Source organism: Lagopus muta, chromosome 18 (genome assembly GCF_023343835.1).
Source record: "Lagopus muta isolate bLagMut1 chromosome 18, bLagMut1 primary, whole genome shotgun sequence".
Taxonomy (NCBI): domain Eukaryota; kingdom Metazoa; phylum Chordata; class Aves; order Galliformes; family Phasianidae; genus Lagopus; species Lagopus muta.
In genome coordinates, this window is record NC_064450.1 from 8,709,475 (window position 1) to 8,726,125 (window position 16,651).

The following is a 16,651-nucleotide window of genomic DNA, read 5'->3' on the forward strand; positions in this document are numbered from 1 at the left end:
CGGGGGGAGCTGTGCTCAGGGCAGGGCTCTGCCACGTGTCCCTGGGCAAGTCGGAAAGGAGCTTTTGGTGTCTGCCAGGATGGCCAGTGCAAGCTCAGCCAGCAGCCACTGCCTGTTAGCCAGGTACCATGCAAGGCTGATGCCTATACTGTCAGCCCAGAATGGTGATACTCATCAAATGGAAGCAACTGAGCATGGTAACTGAGCTCTCCTTATTTCAATAGCTTCTTTTGGCCAAGAAGTTCCATCTGTCCACACAAAAAATCAACTTGTTTTCAGCTACTTCTGTTCTACGCTACTAGAAAACCACTGACTTCAATTACATTACTGTCCAATCACCAGAATAATTGATTTTGGCTAACAGACTTTATTAGCTTCTCAGCTTCCCTCTCAAGTCAATAAGCATTTGCTGATCTCACCACGATGAGGTTACTGCCTCAGCATCCACGCAGTCTGCACACCTCCAAAGATGACTCCAACTCTCAAAAAGAAATAGTCCACGTATTCAGCGTGTTCCACTTGTTGCAGAAAACTGAATGTAGAGCTTAAACAGTCTGGCATAACGAAACATCAGCTGGCACTACCCTGAAATACACATTCACACAATCCTCTGCCAGACCGGGGTTTGCCGAACGCGTCGCTCAGAGCTCCCAGACACTCAGCTGTGAGTGCGACCCAGTGAGAGGGAACCAGATGGCAAAAGACTCCTGGCATCTTTCAGTGTTACGTGAAGTGTTTCTTCAGCTCGTGCGTACACCACCCAGCCACACTGCTTTGGAAACAGCCCTGCACATCTCTCTGCAGATCCTTCCACAGACAGACCCTGCAACAGGAAAGCAAGGCCCAAGCCTGTTATTTTTAAGCACTGAACCAAAATGTCTCACGCTCAGAGTTTCTGTTGTCAGGAGAAATAAAGAAACACCTCTGAAGGATGAATTTCATCCTTGGGATCTGTTACCTCAGAGTGTTCAATTGCTCATTAAAGACCGTGGAGGCGTTAGATGCTTACAGTCAGATGAGGAGAATAGAGACCAGAATGCTAACTGAATTGCTGGGAAGAGTGAGAAGTTTCACAGCTGTTTCTATGGGCAAGCAGGGCTCAACAGCCGTGTTGGTAACATGCGATAGCTCAGGCACCACAGAGAGATGATTTTGCTCATGGCCAAGTTAAATGGCCTAGCCATTTCTTAATCCAACTGAAACATGCCTGGTAGGCCAGGGGTTTGCTTCTATTCCATGTTCATAAGGGCTCGGCTGAAGGCCGGCGCTGTGCCTGCAGGCACTGCTAAGGACCAAGTCCTGGATGTGTGGGATGGCCACAGCTCTGCACTCCACAGCAACAGCAGGAAAACAGCCAGAACCACTTAGAGCTGGTGCTAAAAAGCAGTAACAACAACAAAATATTGCAGCATAGATGCAAACTTGCTAAGAGTGCTTCCACAGCTGGAGCACTTTGCCTGAACGGCTGCTTGGGCACAAACACTGCTCTGCTGGGCTGGGCTCAGTGACTGCAAGCACAAGGATTGCTGCGTGGGGGATCAGCAGCAGTGGTGTGGTGTTAAAAGAGAGAAGAAAAGCATCACGCTATTAGAGGTGAAGGCCTCTGAGGTAAAATAGTAAAAAAAAATAATAAATAGAAATTCTAAAATTCATTATTTTGAGTGAGCAGGTATGAGTCCCGTTACTTGAACAGAAAGTTGCTGCCTTGCTGCAACGCTTTTCCTTAGGACAGTTTTCAGAGAGCTGTAGATCTTTCAGGAATAATAAATTTCAGCACGTTGCCTGCACACACATCCAGAATAAAAAGTAAGAAGTAGAAAGGGCATAGAAAGATAAAGACAGAAAGGCTGAATGCCTGAGCCACGAGCTGCGGGGAAGCAGGCACTGAGAATTTATAGACTGCAAATTTCGGAGGGATTGAGAAGGTAGAGACATGGAAAGCTGAGTGTATCAGGTTGGCACAGCTTAAAGGACAGAGATGTGACCATTGCTAAGAGTCAGAATTATGTGGGCCACAGTGCTACAAAACAGGGCCCTTCTGTGGCCAGAATTACATTCACAGAAGGAGCAAATAACAGCCCCAGGGTCAGCCAATCTTCTAGTGATACCAATGAAAGGTTTCTTTTGAATGCAAAAGGAGACAAGGTGCACCGTGCCCAAGAAGTGCAACATCCTCAAACTCGCTTTCAGCGGCAGTAAATACATCCTGATGCGTTAAAGCACAGCATGCTCCAGCAGTGTCTCTACGCAGCCTCCCCTGAAACCTGCAGGATGTCACCGCTGACAACTGATGCTTTTCTACTGCCATCTCTGTTGAGATTATCAGTTTCACTCTTTTCTTTGTTTCATTTCAATATTCTCCTCCCAATAGGTTCTGATTCACCCCAGGCCTCTGGGACCACCGGAATCCTCCTTCAGAACCTGTTCGTCCCTCACAGCCTCACACATTGATTTCCAAGACCAAAACCGATTGTTACAATCCGAGCCGTTCTGTGACAGCCTGTGGGACCGACCTTCCTCTGCGCTGCCAGCGATGTGCCTCCAAATTAACACAGCAGCAGACGGAGCGATTCTAACACAACACATCTGGCAACAAGGGTTTAGAAACAGTTCTATTCGTTTGTGTAAAAGCATACAACTTACCCGGAGGCAAATAAACCCACAGATCGCGGCTCTCTACTATTGTTCAATTCCCCCCCCCCCCCCCCCCCCCATTTTTGGTGGATAAAACAAGAAAGTAAGGCTTCTCATTCAGCAGCCGTTTAGCAGACCTGTGGCTCCGTGCAGGCAATCAACCTTCCGTCTGCCGTCCTCGCTCAGCAGCCGCGTTCGGCCGCCAGCAGAGCGCCCGCACCGCGCCGCTCCGATCCTCGCAGCGGCCGAGCGAGGTTTTTTTTAGGGAAAGCGTTTACGGCCCTTCATTGCAAACTGGGAACTGTTCCGAACCCGAGGCGTGTCGGCACCTCGACGGGTCCGCATCCCGCTCCGCGATGCGCGGATTTACAGCGGTGCCACCGACGGAGCGGCCGTACCGGAACCGGGCGGGAAAGCCCGAGCTGCAACCGGGATCCGACGAGGGCTGGGGGGGCTCGGAGGGGCTCCGGGACCCCCGGGAGGGGCTCCGCCCGACCGAGCATCGCGGGGAGGCGGCTCCGGGACCCGCCGAGCGCTCCGCGGGGGTCGGGGAGGACCGAGCCGCGTCGAGGGGCGTCCCGCTCACCTCATCGCCTTGGCCGAACTGCAGCCCCAGGGCGACGAAATGCTCCACCCGGATGAAGCCGTCCGCATCCTCGTCGCAAACGTCGAAAACCTCCTTGAGCTTCCGCAGGAACCGCAGCAGGCCGGCCGGCTCCATCGCGGCCGTTAGCTGGAGGCCGGCGGCGCGGCCGCAGCAGCCATCATCGCCTTCAGCGGGCGCGTGACATCAGCTCCGAGGAGCGGGGCGGGAGGGGACGGCGAGCGCGGGAGAAGAGAGGGAGGGAAGGAAGGAGGAGAGCCGGGGAGGAACGAGAGCTCCGGGCGGAGGGAGGGAGGGAAGGGAGAACAATAGGGCAGAGCTCGGGATGGAGAGGGAGGGGCGGCGAGGGGCGGGCGGCCGCCAGGGGGCGCTGTGGGACGAGCGGCGGGGCGGCAGGTGCGCGCCGGGCGCGAGCGGCGGCTGAGGGAGCGCGCGCCGGGCGGGCAGAGCGGGACCGCGAGGCGGCGGGAAGAAACGGCTCCAGGGAAACGGAGCATCGAAGGGCACGGGCTGCGGGTGTCGGCATTTCGTTACAGTCGCCACCCTCCATCAGTGTCACTTCCACTTTGTTTAGTACCTCGGTGTCAGAGCGTTCAAGGATCGCACTCCCAGGGCTGGTGACACGGGCTGCAGCTCGGGCTGTGTTCCAGCACAGTGACGGCACGTCACCCCCTGCCGCATCCCGAGCCAAACCCTGCTTCCCATCAGCAACTGTAGCTCTGATTAGCAAGGTAACAGCTGCACTCTGGTCTTTAATTATTCCTTTTTTAATTTTATCACTTACTTCTCGCCAGTTACATCTTCTACTAAAATGCCATAAACAACAGGCAGCAAAACCAAGCTTATTTCTATTGCTATCCTGCCTGAAACCTCATCGCCGTTACTCAGGAGGTAAGGAAGTTTTCTCCCTCTTTAGCTGCCGCTTGCAGCCGTGCCGTCATCGCAGGATGTGCCCAAAACACAACACGCTCCATTCAGCTCCCGCAGTTTCACGCCAAGCCCCCGCTGAGCGCCCAGCGCCGCTCCCAGCCGTGCCGCGCGGACCGGCGCCCCGCGGTACCCGGAGGTCCGCTCGCGCCCCCCAGCGGTCAGACCCCGCGCTGCAGCTTCGGGCCGCAGTTACGGCGGTTGGTTCCACAAAGCGCACCGGTCCACGAAGAGGCACCACGCTGCCTTCTTCCAGGGAGGGGACAGACCTGCTAACTTCTCACTGCAGGCAGTCGGGAGAGCTTCTGTTTGCCTCCGATTATAACACGCAGCAGCACCCAGCAGCCTCCTGAAAGCCTTAAGGGTGCTCGAAAGCACCTGAACTTCTGCACAGACCCTGCATTCGTTAAAACAAAGGCTGCTATTTTGCAAATCACCTCGCAGCTGCAATGCCTGAGGGCACACCAGCCCATGTACTTCCCTAAGCAGACTCACTCACAGCACACGCAATGAACTGCTCGCTAAGTTGACTCTTACAGCTCTAAACAAAGCTTTCTGCCCCATCCTAGACAGGACTGTACAGCTCTAAAAGCATGTTCCATCTGTGACTTTATTATAGCTGAACAAGCGCAATTCCCATTCACTGCTGCATTTAGCAACAAGATCTGGGTCAGAATAATAAAATTAGAACATGCTATAGCACAGTGCTGCTAAAGCCAAACAGCGATTACTCGCATCTCAAAACAGATTGCGGGAGCTGAGTCCAACCCAGCTGACTAATAAGAGATAAAGCACAGAACGAGAATATTTCTGTAAGACAATGCAGGCACAGCATTGTTACTGCTATAGCCATCACTGGACCAAATTGCCTGTTGGATTAATGGTGTGAACAGTCTGACCGTGCCAATGAGAGCCTGCAGGCAGCTTGCTTGTAGAGAAACAGCCCTGAAAAAGACGTTTTTAGGAACAGCAAAACAATTAGAAAAGCAGAAAAGCTGCTAGAAGCAGCCTGGTTGAGCTAATTGCCTTCAAAAAATGATTGAAGCAGGCATTATCAGATCTACAGGCTGAAGATGCAATTATTCCAGCTGTTTGTTACACTTGGATGATTCACAGCATTTAAGAAACCAACACAGCCCTATTTATCCTTGTTGCTACCTAGGAATCTTGGTATTGATACTGACAATAAAAACTGGGGGAGAGAACAGAGATAAACTCACAGATCTGAAGTAGCTTCAGCTAAAGTATAATTTCTGCCTCCTTGCCTTACAGTTACTTTTAGTGGGCTGGGGAGGGATGGGAGGAGTCCTAGCATGCTTTGCAGCAAGGCCTGAAGACTATTTCAACCCAAAGCTGGAAATTCTGAGGTCCCTTACAGGCCTCTTAATGTTCCCATCTGGTTTAGAGCACTGGCACATCAACGTTGTCAATGCTCTAATAATGCTAGTACTGAACTACCTCACCTGATTATCAGACTGTTGAAAATTAACAGCCAACACATGGAATTTTTAAGGGTGATTTGCTTTTCCTGGAAGCATTTTAAGCAGGCAGTCTGTAAAGTGGGATGGATTGACAAGCACAGCATTAAACCATTCATCCAGCATATCTCCACACCTGCAGATATATCCAACAGTTTCCTCCTACCTCAATCATCAACCACAGTAAGAAATAAAGAACATCTCCACGCCAAACAGCAACCAGGATGGCAGAGATAAGCTGCTCTTCTCACTACAAAATCTACTGTATAGCAACTACAAAAACAAACCAAAGCCCCACAGAAAGCAGTGCTCAAAGAAACCTCACGAGGGTGAGCCACACTACTCAAATTATTAAGATTCCTTTGCCACTGCCTGCCAATCAGATAAATTGTTATTTCTTTCCTGAATGTCTTCTGGAAAACATGAGCATACCCCAGAGCTCCAAAGTGACACACACAAATTGTGCTGCCATACAGCAGAATGTTTACATGGTAACAGGCATAACGTGACAGTGAAGAAGTGCTCCAAGATCCCCATCTCGTCTCAGTACACAGATGTTCTTTTGCTGCAGCTTTGAATCATGAGATAAGCAGATGTTGCAGCATTTCAAAATGTTCATCTTCTCAAAGAGACAGCTCAGCACATACCTGCATGTTCACCCCCTTCAGCCTCACACTTCAGACATGAAGCCAATGAGCATTATGTACCAAATTCCCTTTAGGAGAAACTTAAGTGATTCGCTCTTCCTCCAGCAAAGCTCTCGTGCCAGATCATTACAGATATTGCCCCTGCACAGCCATGGTCACAAGTGAGGCATCTCTTGCCTCCCACATTCATTTGTTCGTAACAGTCTCAGCCTCTTGCACAGAAGAGCTATAAAAGCCAGACCAAAGGTGCATCTCTCCAGTATTCAGTGTGCTAGCAATTGTAGGGCACCAGAGCACACAGGTTAAGGCACAGTGTATGCTGTGACACCAGTCACAGAGCCTTTGGCAAAGTAGATGGAACTAAACTTCCCTTATATTAAAGGACTGTTGCTTATTTGTTGTTTGCACTTAAATAGCCACATTTAAGAGCCTGTCTCCAGCAGCCAACATGCTTAGGTTTGGCATAGCCCCTAAAACCAACAAGTCACCAGTCTTCTTGAAGCCATCTCCACCCCCCATCTCTTTGACAAAAGTGGAAAAACCTGAAGAAACTAAGAAAGTTGGGGCAAGAAACAGGTATTCATGGCACTCAAAGAGCTGAAGCTGGAGGCAGTATGAATGAATGTCCTATTAGATAGAAAAAACATAACAGCAGTAAATGCTGCAATAACATTTTCTCAGTTCTTTCCCTTTACCAAGCCCTGCAGTGCTGGCTGTTTAGGCATAACACCAAGTATTGTGCATAGCAGGATTCAGGACTACATACCAACACAAACATGCTTGCTTGGAGTTATTTTGAAGTATTCCACAAATGCTGATGTGTAGGTTTACACACCTCTAGAGCTATCCTCTTATGTTCACCTGATGTTCACCCAGAAAGAGAGCAGAAAAATGGCCAATTTGATGCTGCTTAGCAATTTCAGGTGGCTCTTCATGCTCTTATGGAAGACATCCTGAGGAAGGGAGGGAGAGGCTGCAGACCCAGCACGTTCTCACTGTGCACACAGCCATGAATACTTCCCTCTCAAGTATGACTGCATCTGTTCCCACTTGCAGAGGCTTTACACTGAAAAGCCAAAACAGAAGAGATTTTCAAGTAGCGAAGTCAGTACAATGCTCAAGAGAGAAATTACATTGAACCTCTTGTATTTATTAAGATACATGTTTGAAAAGTCTGGATTTGCACTGCTAAAGTTCTCATGAACACAGTTCAAGCACAGAACAAGAAAGAAAGCAATTAGTAGGTGCCAATACTCCATCTGCTGGGAGACTGCACGTGTGTTTACATATCATTATGCCTCAGTCTTTGCTAAGCCAATGATATCAGACATCTTATGATGATATCAGACATCTTATAATAGTTTCAGTTGCAAGAGGAATTGGCTGGTTGCTATTCGTTTGGTATTCTGACAGCTGGAACGAGCTGTTATGCTTCCTACCAGACAGTGATAAAGAATGGCCACCTTGCACTCCACAGCAGAAGTCAAATGATGCCTGATCAAGTCTCCTTTTGACAGTATTCCACATGAAATGTTGCTTCCAAAAACAGGAAGTCTCTACAAGACTTAAGAGATCTAGAAAAAGTAATACAAATATTGGCTTTTTGTAAACCCTTGTTTTAGATACTGCTATTGACTTCCAGTATTATGCTACTATTGTTTCAATAACATTTTGCTTTCCACTCTCCAGCCTATGCTCAGAAGCTTGTAGGAGGCTTTAGTTCATAAGGATTCTCTTCTGCACAAGAGGGTATTAGCAGGGCTCCTCCTTTGGCATAAAGGAAAGCAGGAATTGCTGCTGGATGTGCTTCAGGTGTTAAGGCTAAAGACAAAATTCGGGTCATTAAAAAGTGAATGAAAATGAAGAAACAGGCAGATGAAAGAGATTAAGTCCTCCCCTGGAGGGAGGTTGTGAGAAAGCCTGAGGAACTGTGCATCCTAATTCAAATATCTCATCTCACTGAGATGGACTGTAGACCCTCTTGTGCAGGTCTTCTATCCTGGCATCTTCAAATCTGCAGCTTCTAATCCAGCCAGGTAACTCAAGGACAAAGGCCCAAGGACAAAGAAAGGAAATACTTCAAAACCTCATAAAGCAGGTTTGCTCTTAGAGGGGAACAAGCAGCCAATCTATCAGGACAAAAGTCCATTTTAGTTTTGAGTTCAAACAAGATGGGGAGGACAGCTTTTTTACAAAAGCACAAAATCCTTCCAAGACAAAGGCAGAGGCTTACAGCTTACAGTTGTTTATGACACAGGAATTATCTTGGAAGAGTCATTAAGTATTAAGCAAATCACATCTTAGAAATTCAAAAGCAAGAGCTTATTCAAGGAGAAATATGCCTTTTCATAAACACTTTCAAGCAACATCAGGACGATCAGAGAGGCTGTGTCCAAATAGCAGTTGTTCCTCCTGCAGCTTCTTTGTTCTCAAACTCGCATTCCACAAGAACACTGGCACTCAGCAGGAGGCCATACCAGCTGGCCTCCCTTTCCCTAGTGCTTCTGCTGGGTCACCATCCTGACCATTTTCAGGGCCATCTCTCCTTGATCAGATGGTACCTAGCACGGAGATGAAGCACACAGTAAGCAGCTGCTGTAGAGAAGACAACAGCAAGAACATACACATGCTCACGTTTTCTTGTTGGTAATGATGCTCCCTACCTCCCCCAATAGCTATATTATTTACCATGTGCCCAGCCTTAAGAATCCAGAAGAAAGCAAAGTTCTCATGGGCCTTGTAGAAAGCAGCTGTATCTGTGGATTCTGGGGACACATAAAGCGCCTTCCACCTCTGCTGGCTGAACGCCTTCAAGCCGGGCCATTTCAGTTTTCGGATCCATGCCTCCTGGCCTGTTAGGAAGAGTTTAGATTCCTGCATGCTCAGATTCTAAAAGCAATGTTGCTGTGCCTAGAAACGCTACTAAGGATGCAAATAGTTTTGTACAAATAGAAACAAACCAACGGAGAGAGAAGAACTGTCTCTCTCACAAGGGTGAGAGAGAACATTCAGAGCTGCTCATTTATAACTGTATTGCCTGTTACAAAGGAGATCTGCAGAAGAGAGATCTAGCTACCAATGTTATTAGTGACTGCACATTCTACTCATTACCTGTTCTGCTCCCAGCCCCAGTCAAAAAGCCTCTTACCCATGGTGTCAACAATGAGATCCAGCTGCCCATTATAGACTGTGACGCTGACATTGGCTGCTAGGAGCTGATCAACAATGTCGATGACAGGCCTCATGAAGTCCTCAGCCATGTTCTCAAAGACTTTTGTGGACTGACCTGATGGAACCAGAAAGGAGACAGAGTTTAACTGATGAAAGATGTCGCTCCCAAGCTGGGACAGAAGCAGCTGGACAGGGGTCTCAACATACAGCTCATGGCTGTGTAAGAGCAAGGCTTCACATGAAGCATCAAGCAACCAGTTAGAGGAACTAAGAGAACCAGAAAGCAGCCACACTCACACCAGAGCTCACACAGCACTGTTGCTTCTGGCTCTTATTACACACAGAGTGCTGCCATCAGTCCTTCTAAACCCTCCTGTCTGCTTTATACCCTCCCCTTCACACCATCCTGCACAATGCCAGCACTCTGGCAGAGAAAGACTGACAAATTCTCTCAGTAAGACTGCAAGGACATAAATCAGTTGAGGATCTTCTTTGGTCCCTGTACTTTTAGCTGCTTGGCTAATGACAGATAAAAGCAGTAGAACCAGAACTGTCTACCACTGGCCTGCTCTGTTACATTTTCATCTGTGACAGTAAGTCCTCTTTTTAGGATGGAGGACAATGAAAATTTAATGTGACTGCTTACTACAATAAAATATCTCCCTTCAGACTGCAATATAGTGGAAGGCCATAATACACTCATTAGATCCACACTAGCAGACAAGAAAGTACCTCCCCATTTTACACAGTCAGGAATAACTTTTAGTTTCTTTCTGATAGGTCCATTCATCAATTCACTTAGGTTGTTCTTATGCATGACTTCCACGTGACGTTGGTAAAGCCTAACTGAAAGAGACAAAACATTTGGATTAGTTGCACATTTAAGACAGCCATCCTGTATAAATAACAATTTTCAGTGCTACAGTCACAGCTAAATTCTTCTAGTGAAAATGCACCACCACAGAGAACAGTTTGTAGACTCATAGTAAAAGTCCCTGATGCCAACCTTCATTTAAGTCAAGAGGTAATATGGGAAGAGCCCAAATATCCATTTTCACTTTTGGCTCTCACAGGACTTCTCCAGGAGAAGCTTCTGTTTCAGCCACTTGGCACAGATACATCTCAAAACAATTGTTTTTGTGCTGTAATGTTTTACTTCTGGGAATCAGTTGTGCTATTCCCTCCCCCCACTGAAGGCAAGAAAGAAATAAAGTGCTTGAAAGAGGCCAAGTATTTTTTTACATGCATTAGCACCATGTAACTAGACTCAGACTGTTTATATAGATGGGACATTTTTGTATCCTAGCTTGAAGACAAGCAGAAGAAATAAAGAAGATGTTACTTAGGTCATTGTGACATAGTTTTATGACACTAACTACTTCCTTGGAGTAATTGTGCAGAATGTATAGGTGGAGGTGTAATCTATAGAAGGGTTGCTCCACATTCCTATTAATCCCTGTTTACGCAACAGCAATCAAGTTCTTCTCAAGAGACCATCAATATCCTCTGGATCCAAAGGTCCACTTTAAGGATGTGCTGACCCAAGGCTGTTCCTATGGTCTGAGCTGATAGTATGGGAATGCAAACAGAGCCTCAGAAGTTCAACTACTTAAATATGACTTACCAAGATGAAAATTTTCTTGTTCAGTTGCTTTCATTTCTGGAACTTCCTTAGTCATGATGTTATAAAAGTTCACATTGTCTGTGTTCTGAAAAGATAAGATGTTTAGCACTGCTCCTCACAGCAGAAGGTTTTTGTAAACAGATTCCCTTCCAAAATGGAGAGGTTAAGAAGCCCTAAACTTTTCTACAGATCAGGAAGGGATTCATAGAGAAACAGATCTACAGTTCATAAAGAGCTTTCTCAAGACTACGTGGTTTGTGCTCTTCTCTGAAAAGGGTGTGAAACTACAGGAAGCTGCAAGTGTGACTGCAGATTGTTATTACTCATGACAGAGACAGCTGCAACGCCAGATGATGCTTTCAAATGCAGTTCTGCTGGATCCAGTCTAGCCCAATGCTGCCTCTTGCTCAACATCCACCTAACCTACAACCCCTGAACGCCCCAAATGCCTCCTCTAAAACATGGGACAGACAGCCGTCATCCTCACCCCTCTTCTGGAATTGATGACATCTAGAAAAGTCTAGGAATCATTGAATGACAGCTCTAATGCAGACAGCGTGCTGCATCCATAGGACAAGTGCAGTTAATGCTGCCAGCAGAGAAGTTACTCAAGTTCTGCAGAGCTGCTCTCCTTTAACTGTTGAGTCATAGAGGATGAGAGGCACTGGTAATGAATCAGCACACAGGAGTCACACTACAGGAAGAAGTACCTGCACCTCATGTTGATATCTCAGCTGGAATGGAAAAACAAGCAGGCTTGAAGAGAAAGACAAAATGGGAACCACAAGTTCCTGCCAAAGAGCAAGAAGTGACACCAACTATGTGAAGGTTACCAGAGAGAAAAAGCAGCTCTAGATGAGTCTTTCAGTTTGAGGAAGCCAGAATTTTTCTTGTACTAAACCACAATAAGGCTCACATGGGCTGTCCTTCCCACTGCCTCTTGCAATCACAGTGGTGCACAGCAAACAGCTCTTTTACATCAACACATCATAAAGCACAAACAGCTGAAAATGGCTGGGCAGGATGTTGGAGGGATGCACACGAGCCCAGGGCTCATTGAAAGAGAAACCTGAAGCTGTGTGCTCCCCCAAACACTGACTTCTTATTAATGCTGCTCAAAGATCTCACCTCTTCAATGATACCTTCAGCCTTACTCCAGAGCTCAGTGGCCAGTCCATACTCATTTTTATTTATTGCATCCATTATTTCTTTAGCAACAGCAGTCACCTCTGCTAGACCATGATCATCAAGGAGAGACTGGAAGACAAACACATGAGGACAGCTTTATTGATAGTTTCACATTCATTTCTCAGGAACAGGCTTCAGATATCAGAAATTTCATACCAAGAGTTAATTAAAAAAAAAAAAATCAACTTCCATTTATACTACATAGCAGTACAAGTTCTCAGGAGAAGGCCAAGAGTTTAAGAAGGTACTCACAGTGCTATAAAGGTAGGGTCCCCAAGACAGCACAGAATCTGAAAACAATAATAAAATGAAAAACAAAGAATAGATTACAAACATTAAAGGTTTTTTCTTTTTACTTTTAATTTTCTGTAGCAAAAATGGTTGTGACAAAAAAAGTACAAGAATTGTTCAGTAAAAAGGTACAGCCAGCTTGTTTTGCCAGAAGCTTGCACAGCACAGAGTAAGTTCTTCACTAATCCTGAGAACCCCTAAAATTACTCCAGTGCCACAAGCTTCCTAAGCATCAGTCACTGAAATTCATTTAAAAAAAAGAAACACATGTTCTTGAAGTGTTCTCAGCCCAGAGCTGTAACACGTCAATACGTTACAGGCAGAGAACCCTCCCAGGAACAGGCACAGCCTGAACTGATCTATTAGCAAATATTACTGAGGGGAAAAAACAACTAGTTTTTCATCCTTCACCAGACACACACCCTGTCTTTCTCAGGTCAGCAAGGACATCAGGTCCCCAGCACAAAGTCTTCTTGTGAAAACAGTGAGAAAACCTCAGTTGCAAACTTGTGAACCATTTGGTGGCATCACTTTAAATGCAAATCACCAGAGTAGCTGTAGAGATTTACACAGACTTTTCACTACACTCCACTTCAAATGCAGCTGTGCTCCTCACTGACTTGGCTCTCAGGTTGCTCAAGATTCAGATACATTCCAAAGGCAGACACTTCAACTCACTCCTTGATATACTGAAGTATTTTTAGTGACTTGATATACCAGACTCACTAGAGATGGCATTTACTTAAGGCAAGGCTGGCATTTTTGACTGCAGGTATCCATTAAATAATCCAAAAAATAAAAAGTAAAATCAATGACAGTCTGAGAATTTTCAACATACCCAGGGGAGAAATCCATGAGTCCCCAAGAGCGACCCCAGCAAAATTGCACTTTATGCTTCCTTCTTGTACAGCCTTGGTGATAAGAGGAAGAACAAAAACAAGCCTGCTTTTAGTTGGGACCTTAGAACCAGTTTTCTTCACACAGAAAAAACCCAAACAACACAAAACCAATCAGTTATTGGTCTGACTCAGGCAGCAGAAACAGCATGATCTAGGAAACACAAGTACTTGTAGAACATCACCTTCTAACATGAACTACATCCTCAAACTACTTACCTTATGCAGCTCTAAAGCAATGCCAGCAGCCATTTTACCTCCGTAAGACTCAGAAAATATGTAGAATGGGACATTCTGGTGAGAGAAGCCACACAATGAACCTGTTAGATGGAGGACAGACCCCCAGCCATCTCCCACATCCCACAGCACCCAGGGGTAGGCTCCCCACCTTTCATTTCCAAACCCTGGGGATTTTTGAGTCTCAGATGCCATAACATCCTGGTGTAATTACTAAGGCAAGTTCTGAAGTGGGCCCCTCAGTATTTTGGAACTAGGAACAGCCAAGAGCCTATGTGCTTCTCAGATCACAAGAGACAATAACACAGCCTTCTGATTATCTCACTGGTGCCAAGACCAGCAATCCATGATATCACATCTGAACTGCAGAAAATGAGACAGTGGGGTTATACCTGCAGTGCCTCCCCTGCACACTACCTGCCTCACCTAGAAGGCTGCTCACCAATTTCTTTTGAGATCTGTTCAATTGCAAAGAAAAATAGGACTGTAACCCATAATTCAAATCACCTACCTGAAATTCTGTTCTGTGTGTGAAGAATTCATTAAGAAAAACCATCATATCGGAGACTACTGTGGTTAGGTTTTTGGCAAACAAGCTGCAGTCATCTACATAGCTGAATCCAGTGCCCACAGGATTGTCCACAAACAAGATACTGGCTGCCTGCAACTGCAAAAGCAGAAAGGTTTCAGTACTAGCAGAGCACCAGTACAAACTTCAGTTTTGACGGCACAAAGATCTAACAGCCACTGCATCCCCAACCCTGAAAGAAACTGGAGAAAAACTGGGTGCAAGTCCAACACAGAGAATGGTACAGATGGGCCTTCTGTCTGTCAGAATGCAGCAAAAGCTATCAGCTGGAGCTAAGCTGTAGAGTTACAAACTCACAAATAAAATCAAGGGATCCACACAGAGGTTGCTAGGATGGATCAAAGCAATGAGGTTTATTTAAAAAAAAAAAAAATTACAATGCAACATCTTTCAATTTGCCCAGCGTGCAACAGGAAAGGCACCCAGAACTCCTAACCATCCAAGGGCAGCTCACTCACATGAACCAGGGACCTCCCAGATAGTTAAGACTCTTAGTTGCTCACAGCTCAGTGAATAAACCTCTACTTCCAGAGGCAGCTGTAATTACAGCTGGTTTCCCTTGAAGTCATAAGAGGGTTGTAATTACCAGCCACTGTTTATACGTTGCCAGCCACCTAGAAAAGCCCTCAAGACTATAAGCAACAAAGCTATGATCAGAAGTAACACTTTCCTAGAAATTCCCCACTCACTCCGTTTCCCCCCCAGCACACATTCATGGAGGCCTATGTATTCCATCAAAACAAATTAACAGGCCTACTCTTCAGTTCTTACAAAGGCTATTAATATAAGCCATTGTTATTAGTCTGACTATTTTAAGATAAAGCACCACAGTTCTGTTGAATTTTAAATGAAACCTGTTCTGTGTGCATTTTAACCTAGCAAGCACCTGCTTACACAGGCAATAAGTTTTGCAATCAATAATTAGAAGCTGAACTCTGTTATACCCAGGTTGTATTTCTTGGTTTCAGTTCCTTGTCTAATGGACCAATCTCTTCAAAGTTCCCAAATCCACAGCCTGAAGATCCCGGACCTCCCTAAGGGGAAAGAGCAAATAACTGAGTTAGAAGGCAGCACACCATAGATGTGGGAGACAGGAGCAGAATAAAACAACCCAGTAAGCACAACATCACACGGGAAGTTCAAAGTGCCCTTTGCACTCCTCAGCAACTTGCAAAGAGGGCTCTGTTCCTCACTGTCTTCCACTACACACACACTGCTTCTGATCAGAGAAGTAACCGCCCACATGTGAAAGCGTCCAATGAGCTGCATGCTGGATGCTGTTTGAGAACTTTTACCCTTATTTCCTTAATCCCAAGTACAAAAATCAGCCAAAATACAGAAGTTTGAGTCATAAGGTGTTTGCTCTTTTTAAGCAGCACATACAGCACACACGTTTTACTCTTCAATAACACAAAGAGGTAAGGTCCAAGTCACCAAGTGGCCACATCCAATGTTCTTTTCTGAAACGTTGTTCTGGAGGTGAACGCAGAGCACACACTGACGATCGCTATCAGTTGCGACTGAACGGGGCCAATCACGGTGACAATCAGCCTCTCTCGGTAGCTCCCTTACAGAACTCACCTCGGATCTCTGACCGCTTTTCCCCCTCCCACAGCACTGCTCGGGCTGCAGGCACCGCGGAGCCTCCAAGCCGCGATACAGCACGGCACAGAGCACCGCTGCGGCATCACAGCTCCTGGCAGCGTCTGCTTCTGCGATTTGACCGGGACAGGTTATCGAGAGCCGCGACGTGCCTTCAGCCCCCAGCATTCCTGCCCACTAACCCGACCGTTCTCTGAAGGGCTGGAACGGGACGGCCGGCAGCGCAGCACCGCGCTGTGCTCACCTGCAGCCAGAGGATGAGCGGCAGCTCGGCGAATCCCGCGGTGCGGCTGTCGGCGTAGTACAGCCACCAGAAGATGTGCGCCTTGCTGCGCACCTGCACGTACCCCCACAGCTCCCGGGGGGGCTGCAGAGCCGCACCTGCGGGCAGAGCGGCCGTCAGCGGGGGGAGCAACAGGCGGCCCACCGAACCCGCCCCGGGACGTCGCATTTCAGCCTTGGGTGTGATAAATAGAAGCACCCCGCAACGCCGCGCTGAGGCCGCGGGGATCGCCCCGCTCAGCCTCGGCCCTCCCAACGGGGCACAAGAAACGCCGCGCACGCGGACTCCAGGGGCTGCTCGGGACGCGGCCTCGACCCGACCCGCGACCCTCTCCCCGCCCGTACCTGCTGCCAGCGCCGCGAACAGCGCCAGCCCCACAGCAGCACGCAGCGCGCCCATCCCGCCCGCGGCTCTCCCGCAGCTCCAGGTCCGCCTTTCCCGCCCGCCCTTTTTGTCCCAGACGGCGCGCCGTCCCCCCGC

The 16,651-nt window shown here is 47.3% G+C and overlaps 2 protein-coding genes across 3 annotated transcripts in view; both read right to left on the reverse strand.

Annotated features, from left to right (window-relative positions):
- The window catches only part of RAB11FIP4 (RAB11 family interacting protein 4), an 88,409-nt gene extending 84,878 nt beyond the window's left edge, over window positions 1-3,531 (reverse strand). The window contains exon 1 of one of the 2 annotated variants that reach the window (XM_048964916.1): window positions 3,221-3,531. In XM_048964916.1, the coding sequence (XP_048820873.1) occupies window positions 3,221-3,355 (135 nt within the window). In that variant the 5' untranslated portion in view covers window positions 3,356-3,531. The remainder of the gene's footprint in view (window positions 1-3,220) is intronic. The other variant, XM_048964917.1, reaches the window with a different exon arrangement.
- A 3,888-nt stretch (window positions 3,532-7,419) lies between these two features.
- Window positions 7,420-16,621, reverse strand: SCPEP1 (serine carboxypeptidase 1). The gene is made up of 13 exons (XM_048964920.1): window positions 16,516-16,621; window positions 16,133-16,269; window positions 15,231-15,320; window positions 14,209-14,364; window positions 13,680-13,754; window positions 13,403-13,475; window positions 12,526-12,563; window positions 12,214-12,342; window positions 11,086-11,170; window positions 10,194-10,307; window positions 9,439-9,576; window positions 8,979-9,142; window positions 7,420-8,851 (listed from the first exon to the last, which is right to left on the reverse strand). Exons 1-13 carry the CDS (start codon window positions 16,568-16,570, stop codon window positions 8,786-8,788), a joined length of 1,320 nt encoding a protein of 439 aa, XP_048820877.1. The 5' UTR covers window positions 16,571-16,621; the 3' UTR covers window positions 7,420-8,785.
- Window positions 16,622-16,651: the final 30 nt, after the last annotated feature.

Excerpts from the sequence above, each read along its gene's own strand:
- SCPEP1 (XM_048964920.1), bottom strand. The coding sequence starts at position 16,570 with ATGGGCGCGCTGCGTGCTGCTGTGGGGCTGGCGCTGTTCGCGGCGCTG. Across the intron at positions 12,564-13,402 it reads CTCATGGATTTCTCCCCTGG|ATTCTGTGCTGTCTTGGGGA; the intron begins GTATGTTGAAAA and ends TATTGTTTTCAG. Across the intron at positions 12,343-12,525 it reads GACCCTACCTTTATAGCACT|TCTCTCCTTGATGATCATGG; the intron begins GTGAGTACCTTC and ends TTTGTCTTCCAG.